Below are 17,239 nucleotides of genomic sequence, written 5' to 3' on the forward strand. Positions count from 1 at the left end.
ATAAGCTAACATTAGGTTGAATTGCAAAGACCATCAAGACCATCATAAGGTTTTGGCATATAGATCATTCTGCTATAATGTGCGTTTTGTCAGTGCAAATTGGCTATAACTCGATTGACGAATTGTGAACATTCTTTGGATAATGCGAACTTTCTACTGAACAGGTATAGTGATTTTCTATTAGCGATCTTCTACAGCGTGACTTTCTATAACTGCTTTCCACAGCACAATTTTCTATAATGCAAGGTCGCAGATGAACACATTGTAATGTTATAGCAGAATGACCTGTATCACCATGAAAAACTATGCCCCATCTTCAGTCCTCATATTGGTAAAGGATGTGTTGGCTCTGGACATCATGCTGAAGAACACACTAGAATGACATCTAGTTTATTGGTTTGTAGTTGTGAAGTCATGCTCCAAGAATTAGAGCTATTCAAGGAAGTAGAAGCTTAGGGAGGACGTAATTGAAGTTTTAAACAGGATTTAACTCCGTTTGATTGAGTCGGCTACATGGGGTGGATAAGGACAAAAAACACATTATGGATAACTGTGGCCTCAGTTTTGCTTGCCTTGTCAGGGAACAGACAGGGGAAGCTCTTAAAACTCAATTTGAATTTTCCACAAGCTCTTTTTAACCCACCCTTGCCTTTCAGAAAATCATGATTGTTTAACAGTATACATGGTCACAACATGTCTAGATGTGGTGGATATGATGTGTTTACGTGTAATGAACAAATGAAGATTATAAACTTGTCTATAAAAATACTATGTATATAACATCATTGACTATAAAAACCAAAAGGAGAAAGTGAGGACTGCAGATGCTGGAGATCAGAGCTGAAAATGTGTTGCTGGAAAAGCGCAGGTCAGGCAGCATCTAAGGAACAGGAGAATCGACGTTTCGGGCATAAGCCCTTCTTCAGGAACCTGAAGAAGGGCTTATGCCCGAAACGTCGATTCTCCTGTTCCTTGGATGCTGCCTGACCTGCTGCGCTTTTCCAGCAACACATTTTCAGCTATAAAAACCAAAAGCAAAACAATTACAAATGCAGAAGCAAAAATATTTAACAGAGACAGAGCCAGACAAAAGCTTGACATTCTCTAGCTTGGATCTGAATATTACTTCACTGCTTTTCCTGCTTCCATTTACCATCTCTGAAACGGAGTCTCCCAGATCTTCAGACCAGACTACATGAATGCTGTCCTGTTTGGCTTTCCATCCACCAAGCTCTGCAAATTTCGACACATCCAAACTCTGCTCCTGTTATCCTATCCCACTACTTCAAATGTTGCTCATCCATCACTCCTGCTGTTGTTGGCCAATTGTATCTTGGTCATCCATAATTGGCAATATAAAATAACTAATGACCCCTTACCTTTTACAATTACCTCAAGCTCTAAGTTCTACAAAATTCTGTTCCTCCATCTCCTTGTGGATCCCACCACCTGTGGCACAATCGTTGCCATCTTTACCTTGACCCAATGCTCTGGAATCCTCTTCTCCCTCCTCTCATTATTCTGTTTAAAAGCCCTATTTGTACAGCCATTTTGGTGAGGCCCCAAATAATTACGTCTAGTCCATGGCCTTTTATGAAGTCTATGGGATATTTTTCCACAGTAAAAGTGCTACATAAATACAATGTGTTAGAATAAAGCTCCTTGACCTTTTTTGTTGGTTGAACTGATCTGCAACATCCCACTAACTAAAATCTCTAATTTTCCAGATGTCTTGGGTGATAATTTGCTCAGTCACTAAATCTATAAAAATAGATCCAATGGAGCTGCCTAGATCTCTCTTCAGGAGTATATTCACCTAGATGAAATACTACCCTTGTGGAGCAATAAACTGCCAGTATGAGGGTTCGATCATAAGACTTTTCCTTTAGTTCTTTTGGATTTTAGATGCTCGCTGCAGAGGCAAAAACATCAAGTAATTAGGGAGAAAAATTGAATTGTGGCTTATACTGCAAGGGAGATAGAATACATAAGTAGGAATAATTTGCTCCAATTCTACAGAGCATTAGAGGTACCACACCTGCAATATCGCACAGCTTTCATCTCAGAGATTTAACTTCACTGGGAACAATGATTATAGAATGATGAGGAGATTGGGCCTACACTCTTTGGGCTTTAGAAGAACGAGAGTTGAACGTATTGAAAGATGAGATTGAGAAAGGGTTTGACAGTGTATGTGCTGAAAATGTTTCTCTTCGTAGAGAGATCAATAATTAGCTTATAGACTGGGGTCTCCCATTAAAGCCAGAGATCACGAGTAATTTCTCTTTCAGATGGTCATCTGTCTTTAGATGAGTCTTCACAGACACCAGCGGAGGCTGACTCATTGAATGTTTGGAAGGGAGTTAGACAGATGTTTGATGTACAGGGGAGCAGTCTTCCCTGATGTTCCACACACATGCTGATGCATTAACTTTCAGTTTTGAAAGTTGCTGCCATGTAAGGAGCTCAGAGGCCCAGACACTGAGGGAATTTTTAAAGATGATGTATTTCAGGGAATCAGATGGAAAACAGGAAGGAAAGTGAAGTGAAAACCACAATTAGATTAGCCATGTTCTAATTCCATGATGAAGCAGGGGTCAAAATGGCCTATTCCTATTTCTTATTATTTGATTTAAGTTAAACTCCAAGTTTGGAAGTACTCAGTAAGTCAGGTATCATCTATGGAGAATAGGAATAAAATTAATGTCCTATTCATTGATCCAAATAGCTAACAACTTCCATGACCCCCTCATTACAGATGCTGCCTGACCTGCAGAGAACATCCAGCATGTGTTTTTTTAAATTTCACATTTCCAAGGATGCAATGTCACTATGCTTTCAGTGAAAAAGCGTGAGTTTACTCTTGCTCAAAAACAAAAGGGGATCAGAACGGATTAACCTATTTGAATAAACCCAAGAGGAGACAGGCTTAGTTGTATTATACCTGCTGAGTGAGTCGCTCACGCTCCTTCTCCAGCATGTAGGTCACATCATCCCCTTCAGCTGTGTCCTGAGCGTGTCGTCTTCTCTCTTCTTCTAGATCCACAATAACCTACAAAAAAAAAGTCAACCTTAGTCATCAAAAAAATAGAGCTTTTGACAACTTTCCAGATATGATTTCTGTTGCTTTCATTTTCTGAACCATCGTGAACTATTAAAGTAAATTCACAGTAAGCTGGTGTTTACAATTTTACAGTGTCTACAATACGGAATAAAGCCATTTGGGCAATTGCACTGATTCTAGAGAAGATCAACTGATTTGGTCCAACATTCTGCCTTTTTTCTGTAGCCTTGATTTATTTTTAAACACCTCAGATGATTATCTAATTCTCTGTTAAAAGCCTTGGTTGTACCTTCCTCCACCATACCTTTTAGGTAGTTAGAGTCTGGGAAGAACTGTATTAGAAAAAGTCACTTGTGCTACTTTTGCTAGTCTCCATAAATCAGTGCTCTCTGGTCCTGGACAACTGTGTCAACAAGATGATGTTTCCCCTACTTTTTTTTCAGTGCAGAACAGGCCCTTTGGCCCTCAATGTTGAACTGACCTGTGAACTATTCTCAGCTTGTCCCCTTACACTATCCCATCATCATCCACGTGCTTATCTAAGGATTGTTTAAATCTCCCTAATGTGGCTGAGTTGGCTACATTAGCAGGTAGGGCATTCCACGCCCTTACCACACTCTGTATAAAGAATCTGCCTCTGACATCTGTCTTAAATCGATCACCCCTCAATTTGTAGTTACGCCCCCTCATACAAGCTGGACAGAGTGCTCATGATTTTGAATATCTCCATAAATTGCCTCTCAATCTTTTCTTCAGCAAGACAAAAAAAAAGTCGCTTCTCTAATGAAGTGCTCATTAACCTTCCCAACACCTGCTCAGAAACCTTCATATCCTTCCTAAAGTACATTGCCTAGAAGGGGGCACAATACCAACTAAGGTCAGACCAATGCTTTATAAGCAGATCATTTTATTAACATCTCAACCCTAAATTTGATAATTTGTACTCTCCATCATGCTTCTTTCAACAGATACATTCAAACCATAGTACACCACCTAGCCCACTGTGAGGAGGGTGGGACATGGTGAGATTTTTTAATACTTGAGAAAGACTTGCATTTATTCAATGTCTTTCAAAACCTCAGGTCACCCTAAAGCATGCTAAACTAACAAAGTCTTTTTGTTAGTGCTACAATATAGAACACAATCAATCAATCTAGGCACAGAAAGATCCTCAATCGGCAATTTAGTAGTGAGTAGATAATATGCTTGCAATGTTGACTCATAAGGATTCTAAAAGATTGGGTTTAATTAAACTTCCAGAGGGTCTTTGCTTTCAAATATACATACAAATTCAAAAAATGTTACTCAGGTTAACATCCAATAATAATTTAACTGTGACCAGAGTCAAACCCAGTCACACACATGCTTAATGAACAGTTAACCTAACAATCTGAAATTCTTCTTCTTGTCGACCTCTCATTGCTCTCTGAAATCATCAGAATCAATCCAACTTTCCCAGGTTTGATGCATGACACAGTTTCTCTTAATCTTCCTTAATGTCTCAGTGCTAATCAGGTGCAAATTTCCCAATAGCCCACAGTTTTCACATCTCATCAGTTTAAAAATCAGGTTCCAGTGGTGAAAGGTCTATCATCTTACTTGTAACTTAAGACTACTCTTGCTAGCAGCTGCTTGTAGTAGAAACTTAAAACCAACTAAAAATGGATATTAAAAAATAGCAATTTCCACTCAACTTGTATACTTACTGGCCTATTAGGGCTGCTTTTTCAGTGTTGAAACTGAGCTAGGCTGGGCTATTTTGGTTACAAGTTACAACTTGTTGATGGTGAACAACAGAGGGTTGGTGTTGTTTTTGCTACTTCGGCTGAGTTAGAGATTACACCATCTCCACTCATCCAGAAGTGTTGAGAATTATAATCAAAATTTAAGCACATTTAAGTTCAATTAACTACTTTCCACATAGACTTGCAGCATTATGATGATATGCAAACACGAGCTACTATTCAAGCATTCTGAAGCAAACTGTACTCAACATTTATTTTATTGCAAATTCTGACATCAAATGAACAATTAAGACAAATTTATAGTTCAGACGATCTGATGTATATCATTAGTGTCTCATTACAGTCTTAGAACACACCCAATCAGTAGAAAACTTATATCAGATAATCATAGGTTAAGTTCAAAACAAGCCTAGTAATTAAGTTTTTAAAAACTGCTTCCACAATAAACCTGGTTACTGTAGCAGTTGAGCTGCATTGGATTATTTAAATTGTAAATGTGCCAGGCATGTCTACAAATTCAAGAATCTATCAATAGCTATCACTGTCAGATCAAAACTGAAATACTTCAGTTGGAGATCAGAACACAAGCCAGATATATCACCACAATAGGAGCGGTTGAAACCAAGAAAGTGAGATTCACACCATTTAAGTGAGGTTCACACCTAATCTCTCATTAAAACCCTTAAACAGGATTACAATAGTCTAAATTTAAAATCACACAACACCAGGGTTATAGTCAAACAGGTTTATTTGGAAGCACTAGCTTTCGAGGCACTGCCTCTTCATTCTGGAAGGGCTTTTGCCAGAAACATCCGTTTTCCTGCTCCTCGGATGCTTCCTGACCTGCTGTGCTTTTTCAGCACCACACACTTGATGCTGATTTTTAATTTTGTCTACCCCAGTCCAACACCACCTCCTCCAAATCATGACTACAATAGTCTAGGAAAAAGTGAGGGCTGCAGATGCTGGAGATCAGAGTCGAATATGGGGTGCTGGAAAAGCACAGCAGGTCAGGCAGCATCGGAAGAGCAGAATAATCAACATTTCAGGCAGATGCCAGATTTCCTGTTGAAGGACTTATGCCAGAAACATCGATTCTCTTGCTCCTCGGATGCTGCTTGACCTACTGTACTTTTCCAGTACCAGACTCTCTTGTAGTTGGGAACAGACTACGTATTTTTAGTTTTAGTTGCAGAACAGGATACAATCAAATGATCTTGAAAACTATGTTGTGTGCAGTAAACCAGTTGCTGACGAGTGAGGTCATCCATTATGAATCCAAAAAATACATCTAGAGAATTTTGTAAATGGTGAGAAGCTGGGAAAGGAGAAACTTTGAAGTCCAAGCTGCTAACAACAGATATAAAAACAAATCCACAGGCAAATTAAATCTCAAGGCAGCTAGAATAATAAGAACTGAAAAGACTTTCACCATTCTGTGTGTGGTTGGCTCCATTTATAGTACTGAGCGCAGTTATTGGCCTCAGGAAAAATGGAAGGTGTGCATCATAGATTAATTAGAATGGTATGTGGACTAAACAAACATTTCACTATGTTCACAGAATGTGAACATCACTAACAAGATTTGGAGGAGCTGGTGTTGGACTGAGGTGGGCAAAGTTAAAAGTCACACAACACCAGGTTATAGTCCAACAGGTTTGTTTGGAGACACTAGCTTTCAGAGCCCTGATGAAGGAGTAGTGCTCCAAAAGCTAGTGCCTCTGAATAAACCTTTTGGTGTATAACCTGGTATTGTGTGATCAATGACAAGGCCATTCCTGATTGCAGTTGAGAAGCTGGCATCAAAAAGTGTGGTGTAGATGCACTCACAGTTCTATAAAAAGGCTCATGACTGCTGGCATCCCTTGCAACAGCACATGCACACAAATCTGGCAACATGCTTGCACGGGATTTCAGAATGCATATGCAAATGACTCACTAAAGTTTACAGTGCATGCTTCATAGTGTCAGCAAACATGGTCATATTAAAAACAGTAAGTGTGGGAGAAATTCATCAGGTCTGGCAACATCTGTGGAGAGAGAAATAGAGCGAGTGTTTAGAGTCCAATATGACTTCTTCAGCACTATTACTGCTGAGTTCTTTCAGCACTGTAGCACTCACTTTTATTTGAGCAATCACAGTAACATTAAGTAGGGAATTCCAAGTCTCTGACCAAATGACAATGAAGAATTGATAATGTACTTCCACACCAGAATGATGAGATTTGGAGGGGCCCTTTTAGCTAGTGGCATTTTGAGATGCCTACTGCCCTTCATATTGTACTTACCTAAAAGAGGGAGGTGCCGGTGTTGGACTGGGGTGGACAAAGTTAAAAATCACTCTACACCAGGTTATAGTCTAACAGGTTTATTTGAAGTACTTTCTTTCAGAGCCACTACCTGATGAAGGAGCAGTGCTCCAAAAGATAGTACTATCAAATAAACCTGTTGGACTATAACCTGGTGTAGAGTGATTTTTAACCTTCTTCTAGGTTGGAACAATAAGGGCAGCTTGTTTCTAATTTAGTATCCCTTGAGTACAGAAGACCAACCGTCTTTAGGGTGATTGAACAGTTGATAAGGCAGATGAAAATAAATTATTTTCTGTGATGACAAAGTGCAAAACCTTTCAAATTACATCTAAAACGTTAGGGCTGATGTCAGGAAGTACTTCTTCACATAAATGACAGAAATTTAGAACCTCATGCCCATCAAATCACCACCTTAAAAGTAGTGGCTGAGGCTCGGTCAATTGTAAATTTCACAATTGGGATAAATAGTTATTTTTGATAAAAGATACTAAAGATTATAGAACAAACGTGGGCAAAGAGAGTGTTAAGGGAGATCGAGGTATGATTAACTGAATAACAGAACAGGTTTGAGGAGCCGAATTGCTTGTTCTTGTTCCTATGTTCACCTTTGTAGTTTATAAGCACATTCTCTGGGCAAGGGGGGAGGGGGTGCCCAGGAGATCTTATTAATTTTCAGGTGTTTAGACTGCAGAGACTATGATTTATTTAGCAGAAGGTCCAACAGTTTTCATGGAAGCCTCACTATAGCCTGTAAAAGTAATAAATGTAGAACATATTTTTACCAGGTTAATTAAAATGAAAAGGAACATGTCTACCATTCCCTTATAATGATACATTCTGAATTACAACGGCAACAGGTACTGTATTTAAAACTTCAGTTAGAAGTCTGTCTGGAGATATACTTTACCACATTAATATTGACAATAGCTTGATTCATATAACAACATGTATGAGTACACATTTAGTGCAATCCTTTGGGAATAATTCACATCCCACAATTGAATTTACCACTTTGTCAGCATTTTTCAGTAAATGATGTGATCTTTTGGGTTATACTATTTACAGTGCATGTATGATCCATGTAATTTATGGAAGAACAGCCATAAAGGATTCAACATATTATTAAAGTAACTCAAGTAGAATTTTCTGTGCCAACCAGCATTCTCTGTAATTTCCTCACTTCCCCTGAATGTTTTATTGTTAACCCAACCATAACTGCAAAGAATTCAACTTAAAAATCAGGGCTGCATATTGTGATAGGGAATTGTAAAAGTTCCATTAATTTAATTAGGTTTGTGTAGCCAGAATAATCAAGGCATAAAAAGGTCAACAGGATTCACAGATACACTTGATGGGACACCCAGGTGACTGCTTTTTTCAGTGCCCTGGCTACTATTTAGATACATAGAAAACAGGAGCAACAGCAGGCCATTCAGCTCTGCCATTCATTACGATCATGAATCATTATTCAATTCAGTATCCCATGCTGACTTTCTGCCCATTCTTCGATTCCTTCAGCCTTAAGGACTATATCAAACTCCTTCTTGAAAGTATTCCATGTTTTGAACTCAACCACTTACTGTGGTAGAGAATTTCACAGGCTCAGCACTCTCTGGGTGAAGAAATTTCTCATCTCACTTCAAAATCGTCTACCCATATCTTTTAATTGCGACCCGATTCAGGGCCCTAGTCTCAGTCAACTATGTCACTCGCCAACTTAATTAAAAAAATTCAACATTATGGTCACTCTTCCTCAAGGGGCCTCATAGAGATAGACTGCCAATTATTCCATTCTCATTACTCAACACTGTCTAGGATTGTCTGTTTTCTAATTAGTTCCTCAACGTATCAATCCAGAAAATCATCCTATTCTATGAATTCTTCCTCTTGTAGACAATACATAATAGGTGCAGGAGTAGGCCATTCTGCCCTTCGAGCCAGCACCACTATTCATTATGATCATATGAATAACATTATCTTATGATATTGTTATTTGTTTGCCCAGTCTACATGCAAAATAGAGTTCCTATAACTACAGCTCTACCTTTATTGCTGCATCTCTAATTTCCTCTTAATGCTTCTCCAACATTACCACTACAGTTTGGGAATCTATATGCAAAACTGTGTTTCTGAGCTCTATCCATACAGATTTTACTTACTGGAACTAATCTCATGTTAATCTTTTCTTTAACTAGTAATACTACCCCAACTCCCTTATGTTTTTAATCTGTCCTTCCAAAAAATTAAATACCCCTGCATTTTTAGTTCTCATCCCTGGTAACTTGCAGCCATGTCTCTCTAACCCAAACTATATCATAACTGGTTACACCTATTTGCATGACTAAATCACTGCGAATGCTCTAGGTTTGTCTCTTTAACATCCTTATTCACATTTGCACTATATACCTGTTTGATTGTTGCCTTTGAATTGTCTCATTTCCTAGTCTTTTAGTTTTTGCTCACTTCCCTCTTTTCGGTCTCCCTGTATAGGTTACCATCTCCCTTCCATTTTAGTTTAAACCACTTCTTCCCCCAACTGCCCTAACAAGCACTCCCACTAAGACACATCAGTTCCAGTTTTGTCACAATGCAACCTGTCAGCTTGTACTAGGTCCCACATCCCCCAGTGCTGGTTCCAACATCCCAGGAATCTGAAATCTGTCTCCTTGCACCATCTCCCAGCCATATGTTCATCAAATGTATTCCAATTACTTATATTAGCAAGTAGCACTGGTAGCAATTCTGAAATCACTACCTTTGAGATCCTACTTTTTAAAACTTGCTTCCTAACTTAGGTCCCAGGGACCTCTTCCCTTTTGTTTTGAAAGCCCATGTCACGGTACCGATGTGTTTCACAATCATTGTTGTTTATAGAACATAGAACATTACAGCGCAGTAGAGGCCCTTCAGCCCTCGATGTTGCGGTGCCCTGTCATACTAATCTGAAGCCCATCCCACCTACACTATTCCAAGTACGTCCATATGCCTGTCTAACGACGATTTAAATGCACTTAAACTTGGCGAAATCTACTACCGTTGCAGGCAAAGCATTCCATACCCTTACTTCTCTGAGTAAAGAAACTACCTCTGACATCTGTCTTATACCTATCTCCCCTCACTTTAAAGTTGTGTCCCCTCGTGTTTGCTGTCCCCATATTTGGAAAAAGGCTCTCCCTGTCCACCCTATCTATAACCCTCTGATTATCTGGTATGTCTCTATTAAGTCACCTCTCAATCTTCTCCTTTCTAACGAGAACAGCCTCAAGACCCTCAGCCTTTCCTCGTAACACATTCCTTCCATACCAGGCAACATCCTAGTAAATCTCCTCTGCACCCTTCCCAAAGCTTCCACATCCTTCTTATAATGCGGTGACCAGAACTGTACACAATACTCCAAGCGTGGCCGTACCAGAGCTTTGTACAGCTGCAGCATAACCTCCTGGTTCCAGAACTCAATCCCTCTATTAATAAAGGCCAAGACACTGTATGCCTTCTTACCAACCCTGTCAATCTGGGTGACAACTTTCAGGGATCTGTGTACGTGGACACCGAGATCTCTCTGCCCATCTGCACTCCCAAGAATCTTACCATTAGCCCAGTACTTTGCATTCAGATTACTCCATCCAAAGTGTATCACCTCACACTTGTCCACATTAAACTCCATTTGCCACCTCTCAGCCCAGCTCTGCATCCATCCTATCTAGGTGTCTCTGCAACCTACTACATCCTTCGTCACTATCCACAACTCCACCGGCCTTGGTGTCGCCCACAAGTTTACTAACCTACCCTTCTAAACCCTCATCCAGGTCATTTATAAAAATGATGAACTGCAGTGGACCCAACACTGACCCTTGCAGCATGCCACTAGTAACTGTACACCAAGATGAACATGTTCCATCAACTACAACTCTGTTTTCTTACAGCAAGCCAATTACTGATCCAAACTGCTATGTCTCCCACAATCCCATTCCTCCACATTTTGTATAATAGCCTACTGTAGGGAACCTTATCGAACGCCTTGCTGAAATCCATATACACCGCATCAACCGGTTTACTCTCATCTACCTGTTTGGTCACTTTGTTAAAAAACTCAATAAGATTTGTTAGACACGACCTACCCTTCACAAAACCGTGCTGACTGTCCCTGATCAGATTATTCTTTTCTAGATGGTTATAAATCCTATCTCTTATAACCTTTTCCAACACTTTACCAACAACTGAAGTGAGACTCACTGGTCTATAAGTACCAGGGTTGTCTCCACTTCCCTTTTTGAACAAGGGAACCACATTTGCTATCCTCTAGTCCTCAGGCACTATTCCTGTAGACAATGATGATTTGACGATCAATGCCAAAGGCTCGGCAATCTCTTCTCTTGCTTCCCAGAGGATCCTAGGATAGATCCCATCCGGCCCAGGGGACTTGTCCATTTTCACACACTGCAGTATTTCTAATACCTCTTCCTTGTGAACCTCAATCTCTTCTAGTCTAGATGCAAGTATCTCTGTATCTTCCTCGCCAACATTTTCATTTTCTATAGTGAACACTGTAGAAAAATATTTATTTAGTGCTTCCACTATCTCCTCTGACTCCACACACAACTTCCCACTATTATCCTAATTTAACTCTTGTCATTCTTTTATTCCTGACCTACCTATGGAAAGCCTTAGGGTTAACTTCTCATATCTCCTCCGGGCTCTTCTGAGCTCTCTTTTTAGGTCTTTCCTGACTTCCTTGTAACCCTCAAGCACCCGGAGTTTTCACATTTTGTCCTAACATAAGCTTTCTTCTTCTTCTTCTTGACCAGGGGTTCCACTTCCTTAGTAAACCACAGCTCACGCATTCTATATCTTCCTCCCTGCCTGACAGGTACATACTTATCTAAGACATACAGGAGCTTTTCCTTGAATAAACTCCTTCCCCATTCTATGCTTCCTAAATCTTTCCTAATTGCATCGTAATTTCCCTTCCCCCAGCTGTAACTCCCCCAGTTGCTCAGTGGAGTACACCTATCCCTTTCCATCACTAAAGCAAACCTGACAGAATTGTGATCGCTGTCTCCAAAGTGCTCACCTACTTCCAAATCTAACACCTGGCCAGGCTCGTTACCTAGTACTAAATCAAAAGTGGCTTTGCCCCTTGTAGGCCTATACTGTGTCAGGAAGTCCTCCTGCACACACTGGACAAAAACTGACTCAACTATAGTACTCGTACTGTGGTGATCCCAGTCAATATTTGGATAGTTGAAGTCGCCCATGACAACTATCCTGTCTCTCTCACTCCTATAGAGAATCATCTTTGCTATCCTTTCCTCTACATCTCTAGGACTATTCGGAGACCTATAGAAAACTCCCAGCATTGTGACTTCTCCTTTCCTGTTTCTAACCTCAGCCAATGAGTCCCCAAACTTCCTTTCTACAACTGTAATATTGTCCCTGATCAACACTGCTACACCTCCCCCTCTTTCTCTGTTCTTACTGAAACATCCAAATCCTGGAACCTGCAACAGCCATTCCTGTCCCTGCTCTATCCACGTCTCCATAATGGAGACAATATCGAAGTCCCAGGTACCAACCCACGCTGCCAGTTTATCTTCCAGAATTTCCTCTAGCTGCTCAGAGACATCCTTGGACCCCAGCAACTGGGAGGCAAAATATTATCAGAGTCTCATTTGTAGGAACATAATAGTTTATCACTGATTCCTCTTCTCTCATAAGGCAGTGCCAAACAGTGCAATCAATTTGGCTGTTGCTACTTTCTTTGGAGACACCTGCCATCCCCCCCATCCCAAAAGCATCCAGACTAACCACAGGAGACTCCTACACAGCCTGTATAGTCCTCTTATTCTGGTCTGGTGAATATCCATTCTTCCCTGTCTGAGGAGTTTTAACTTCTCTGTATATACTAGCCATGCTCAGCCTGGTAGATGTTCCAGTGTTCCCAGCCACTGCTCCAGTTTCAAACTTAGGCTTCTCGGACCTGCAGTTGGAGACACTTCCTGTACACATTCTGGGGTAGGGCATTGGAACTGCACCGATATTCCCACAGAGCAACAGAAGCATGCCACAGACTCGAGTTTTTCTTCCACCTTACTCTAATTTAAATGCTCAGATTGCCTTTAAAATTAAATAATATTGATTACTCTCAGGTCCATAACCTCTGGCCATCTGCACTATTGCCCTTAAAATATAAAACCAAAATAAAGATTTTACAAAATATAAATGAGATAAACAGTATAAATACTCAACAACCTCACTCACTGAATCAGTTCCTTCCACTTACCCATCACTTTTTGACAGACTTTTTAAAGTTTCAAAATATATTTTACTCATTGAAAAAATGTATACACATAGTCATAAATGCACTCAGTTCTGTTTAGACTCATATCAAAGAGACAAAAATATTGGAGTTTGACTCTACCCAGACAAACAAAAGGCATCTCTTACTTGAACCACAATGCACTTTTAGGCAGACTGCTTCGCTGCATGCAGCTGCAGGACACTTCCCCGGCTGCTTCACTGTGATGCTAATTGCCAGACACTCTCCTCAGACTGCTTCACTGTAATGCTTACTGTGGGACACACGTTCTGGAGTGCTCCTTTAACAATATTAAATTATAGAATTTGTGTGTTGGAAATTCACTTTCTCTTTCTATTTTACAGAAATGACAACAATTCAGAAGTTCTTAATTGCCGTAAATCATTTTGGGATATCCTGAGGCCAAGAAAGACAACAAAGGTGGTGGACCACTCTCCATCGTATAACAGGGAATTCAAGTTTTGACTCCATACTGATTCCAACACTTCAACGTGGTATCGTGGTATTCCTTGGATATTTGTGACTATGTTGGGCATTTTCACAGAAAGGAAAGAAAAATTATAACAAACTTATCTTTAGAAATGCCATACTGGCATTGAGACCCTGGTGTCCATGTGCCAGCTCTGTGATCATGCTGTTAAAAATCCATAGAAAATCAGGAAAACATTGTTTTGGATCTACTTCCTGCAGCATAGACAAGAAAGCTAAAATGTAGAAAACACTGAAGAAGGGTGGGGTCATTTGTGCTGAAACATTAACTCTACTTTCTCTCCACAGATGCTGCTGAAACTCCGGAGTTTCTCCAACAACTTGTTTTTATTTCTGATTTGCAGCATCCACAGTTCTTTGGTTTTTTTTTACAGAATAAACTGGCTGATTCAGAACGCCTGACTAGAATTAAGTGTTAAATAAAAGAGTGTCTTAGCAACACTCTTAAAAATGGGTGAGCTGTGACATTGATGTACAGTGGAAGCACTGCAGACCATAAGCAAGTTGTAGTAAAGCAATTTACCAAGCATCCTTCAACAGTATCTTCCAAACCCAGGAACTCTACTACTAAGAACAACGCCAGCAGATACATGGGAACATATTACCCTCAGAACCTCCCCAATCCATATAGTTCCAATTCAGAATGATGTATTGCCATTCCTTCACTGGTAATGGGTCAAATCCTGAAAGTCTATTTGTACCATCACATTATACCTACACCACACAAATTTTAGTGGTTCAAGAAGGCAACTCACCAGCACCTTGGAAATCAATTAGGAATCTGACCCAGGCAGCAACACCAACATTGTGTGAACAAACAAATAACGACAGTTAAGTCATCACAGTCCCAAAGGACCACAAGGCTGTTCTTTTATTAGAGGGACATGACTGGTAGTGGTTTGAGGAGGAGAAAGTGAGGACTGCAGATGCTGGAGATCAGAGTCAAGAATGTGGTGCTGGAAAAGCATAGCAGGCCAGGCAGCATCCAAGAAACAGGAGAATCGACATTTTGGGCAAGAATCCTACATCAGGAAAGAGACTTGTGCGCTGAGGGTTGGAGAGATAAATGGGAGGGGGGTGGAGCGGGGGGGAACAATGTAGCGGAGTGTGAGATAGGTAGGTGGAGGGGAGGGTAACGGTGATAGGTCAGAGGGGAGAGCGGACCGGATATGTAGGAAGGAAGATGGACAGGTAGGACAGGTCATGAAAGCGATGCAGAGTTGGAACTGGGAAAAGGTGGGGGGAGGGGGTGGAGGGGAAAATGAGGAAATTGCTGAAGTCCACATTGATGCCGTGTGGTTGGAGGGTCCCAAGGTGGAAGATGAGGCGTTCTTCCACCAGGCGTTGGGTGATTAGGGTGTGGCAATGGAGGAGTCCCAAGACCTGCATGGCCTTGGCAGAGTTGAAGTGTTTGGCCATAAGGCGGTGGGGTTGGTTGGTGCAGGCATGCTGGAGATGCTCTCCAAAGCAGTCCCCAATGTAGAGGAGGTTGCATCGGGAACAGCAGATACAGTAAGTGACATATGTGAAAGTGCAGGTTAAACTCTAATGGATGTGGAAGGCTCCTTTGGGCCTCGGACAGAGGTGAGGGAACAGTTTTTGCACTTCATGCGGTGGCAGAGGAAGGTCGGTTGGTGGGTGGTATGGACCTGACAAGAGTGTCATGGAGGGAATGGTCTTTACGGAAAGCGATGGGATGGGGAGGGCGATATATCTCTGGTGGTGGGGTCCATTTGTAGGTGACTAGAAATTGGTGACGCAATATATATGGAGGTTGGTGGAGTGGAAGGTGAGGACCGGGGGTAATCTGTCCCGGTCATGGTTGGAGGGTGGAGTTCGAGGGCAGAGGTGTGGGAAGTGGGTCTGATGCACTGGAGGGCATCATCGACCACTTGGGAGGGGATCTTGCGGTCTTTGAAGGAGGAGGCCACCTGGTGTGTTCTGTGGTGGAACTGATCCTCCTGGGTGCAGATGTAGTGGAGATGAAGGAATTAAGAATAAGGGATAGCATTTTTACAGGAGGGAAGGTTGGAGGAGGTGTAGTCCAGCTGTGGGAGTCGGATGGGTTTGTCGAAGATGTCAGTGTTGAGTTGGTCACCATTGATGGAGATGGAGAGGTCCAGGAAGGGGAGGAAGTTGTTTGAGATGGTCCAGGTGAACTTGAAGGTTGGGTTGGAATGTGTTGTAGTTGCTGAACTGTTCAACCTCTGTGTGGGAGCATGAGGTGGCACTGATACAGTCAATGTAGAGAAGGAAAAAGCTGGGAAATGGTGCCGGTGTAACTGCGGAAGATGGACTGTCTCATGTAACCGACAAAGAGACAGGCATAGCTGGGGCCCATGAAGGTGCCCATGGCTATCCCTTTCACCTGGAAGAAGTGGGAGGATTCAAAATGAGAAACTGAGGGGGAGGACCAGTTCAGCCAAATGAATGTGTGTGTCAGTGGAGGGGTACTGGTGGGGATGCCAGGAGAGGAAGAAATAGTAGTGGTTTAACCTCAGATGAGTTGAAAAGGTGGGACCGTTAGTCTGAGAACTGAACTCACAATGTAGATGTCTCTACATATCGCAAATCAGTCTTTCAGCCAAATATGCTAACTTACCTCCAAATAACAAATCTACATGATGTGAAATAGAATCATAAAAACCTACAACACAGAAGGAGCAATTCTACAGCAGTTTCTGTGCTGGATCTCTTAAAAGAGTAGGTTGCTTAATTTTAGTCGTAAATTGCTCCCTCAAAATTAGCATAATCACAAAATAAGATAGCATGCAATATTTTTTTTTAAGCAATACCTTTCGGTGTCTGCTCTCTGCAGCAGCCAACTGGGATACCATTCGTTCCTGCATCTTCTTGCATTGTGTCATTACCACTTTGAGCACAGATAATGGGTTGGTGCACACAGGCTGCTTGTCTCCACAGTTTCCACCCCTGATTGACTCAGAATCCCTTTGTAGAGCAAGGAATGGGTCACTGATGTCATATTTTCCATAGCGCTCTTGGATGAAACGATCTCTGTGCTGAGCCTATAATAAAACCCAGGGATTTTTAGAACATAAAATACTAGTTTGATCCTTAATTTAATCCTATTTGAAATGAACATATGCCACCAGATTAATTTAAAAAATAACATTCAAAGCTAAACATAAAATCAAAGAGAAATCGGCTGTCTGCCTTTTCCAAGAATATCTGTCCCAGCCTCAACGCTTCCCCCCACCCCCCGCCCCCACACTGTCCACCTCCACTTTATTCGCAAGTTTCCATTTTCCCAGTCAATAGAGGGAAACTAGATGGCGATAGTCACAACAAGCTT

At 41.2% G+C, this 17,239-nt stretch overlaps 1 protein-coding gene across 1 annotated transcript in view; it reads right to left on the bottom strand.

Annotated features, from left to right (window-relative positions):
- cttnbp2nlb (CTTNBP2 N-terminal like b) overlaps nucleotides 1-17,239 on the bottom strand; it is a 99,192-nt gene that overhangs the window by 15,578 nt on the left and 66,375 nt on the right. Inside the window, exons 3-4 of the mRNA XM_072563879.1 lie at nucleotides 16,722-16,952; nucleotides 2,945-3,052 (exon numbers count right to left, since the gene is read on the bottom strand). Coding sequence (XP_072419980.1) covers nucleotides 2,945-3,052; nucleotides 16,722-16,952 — 339 coding nt within the window. The remainder of the gene's footprint in view (nucleotides 1-2,944; nucleotides 3,053-16,721; nucleotides 16,953-17,239) is intronic.

The sequence above is a fragment of the Chiloscyllium punctatum genome, chromosome 45, assembly GCF_047496795.1.
Source record: "Chiloscyllium punctatum isolate Juve2018m chromosome 45, sChiPun1.3, whole genome shotgun sequence".
Classification (NCBI taxonomy): Eukaryota; Metazoa; Chordata; class Chondrichthyes; order Orectolobiformes; family Hemiscylliidae; genus Chiloscyllium; species Chiloscyllium punctatum.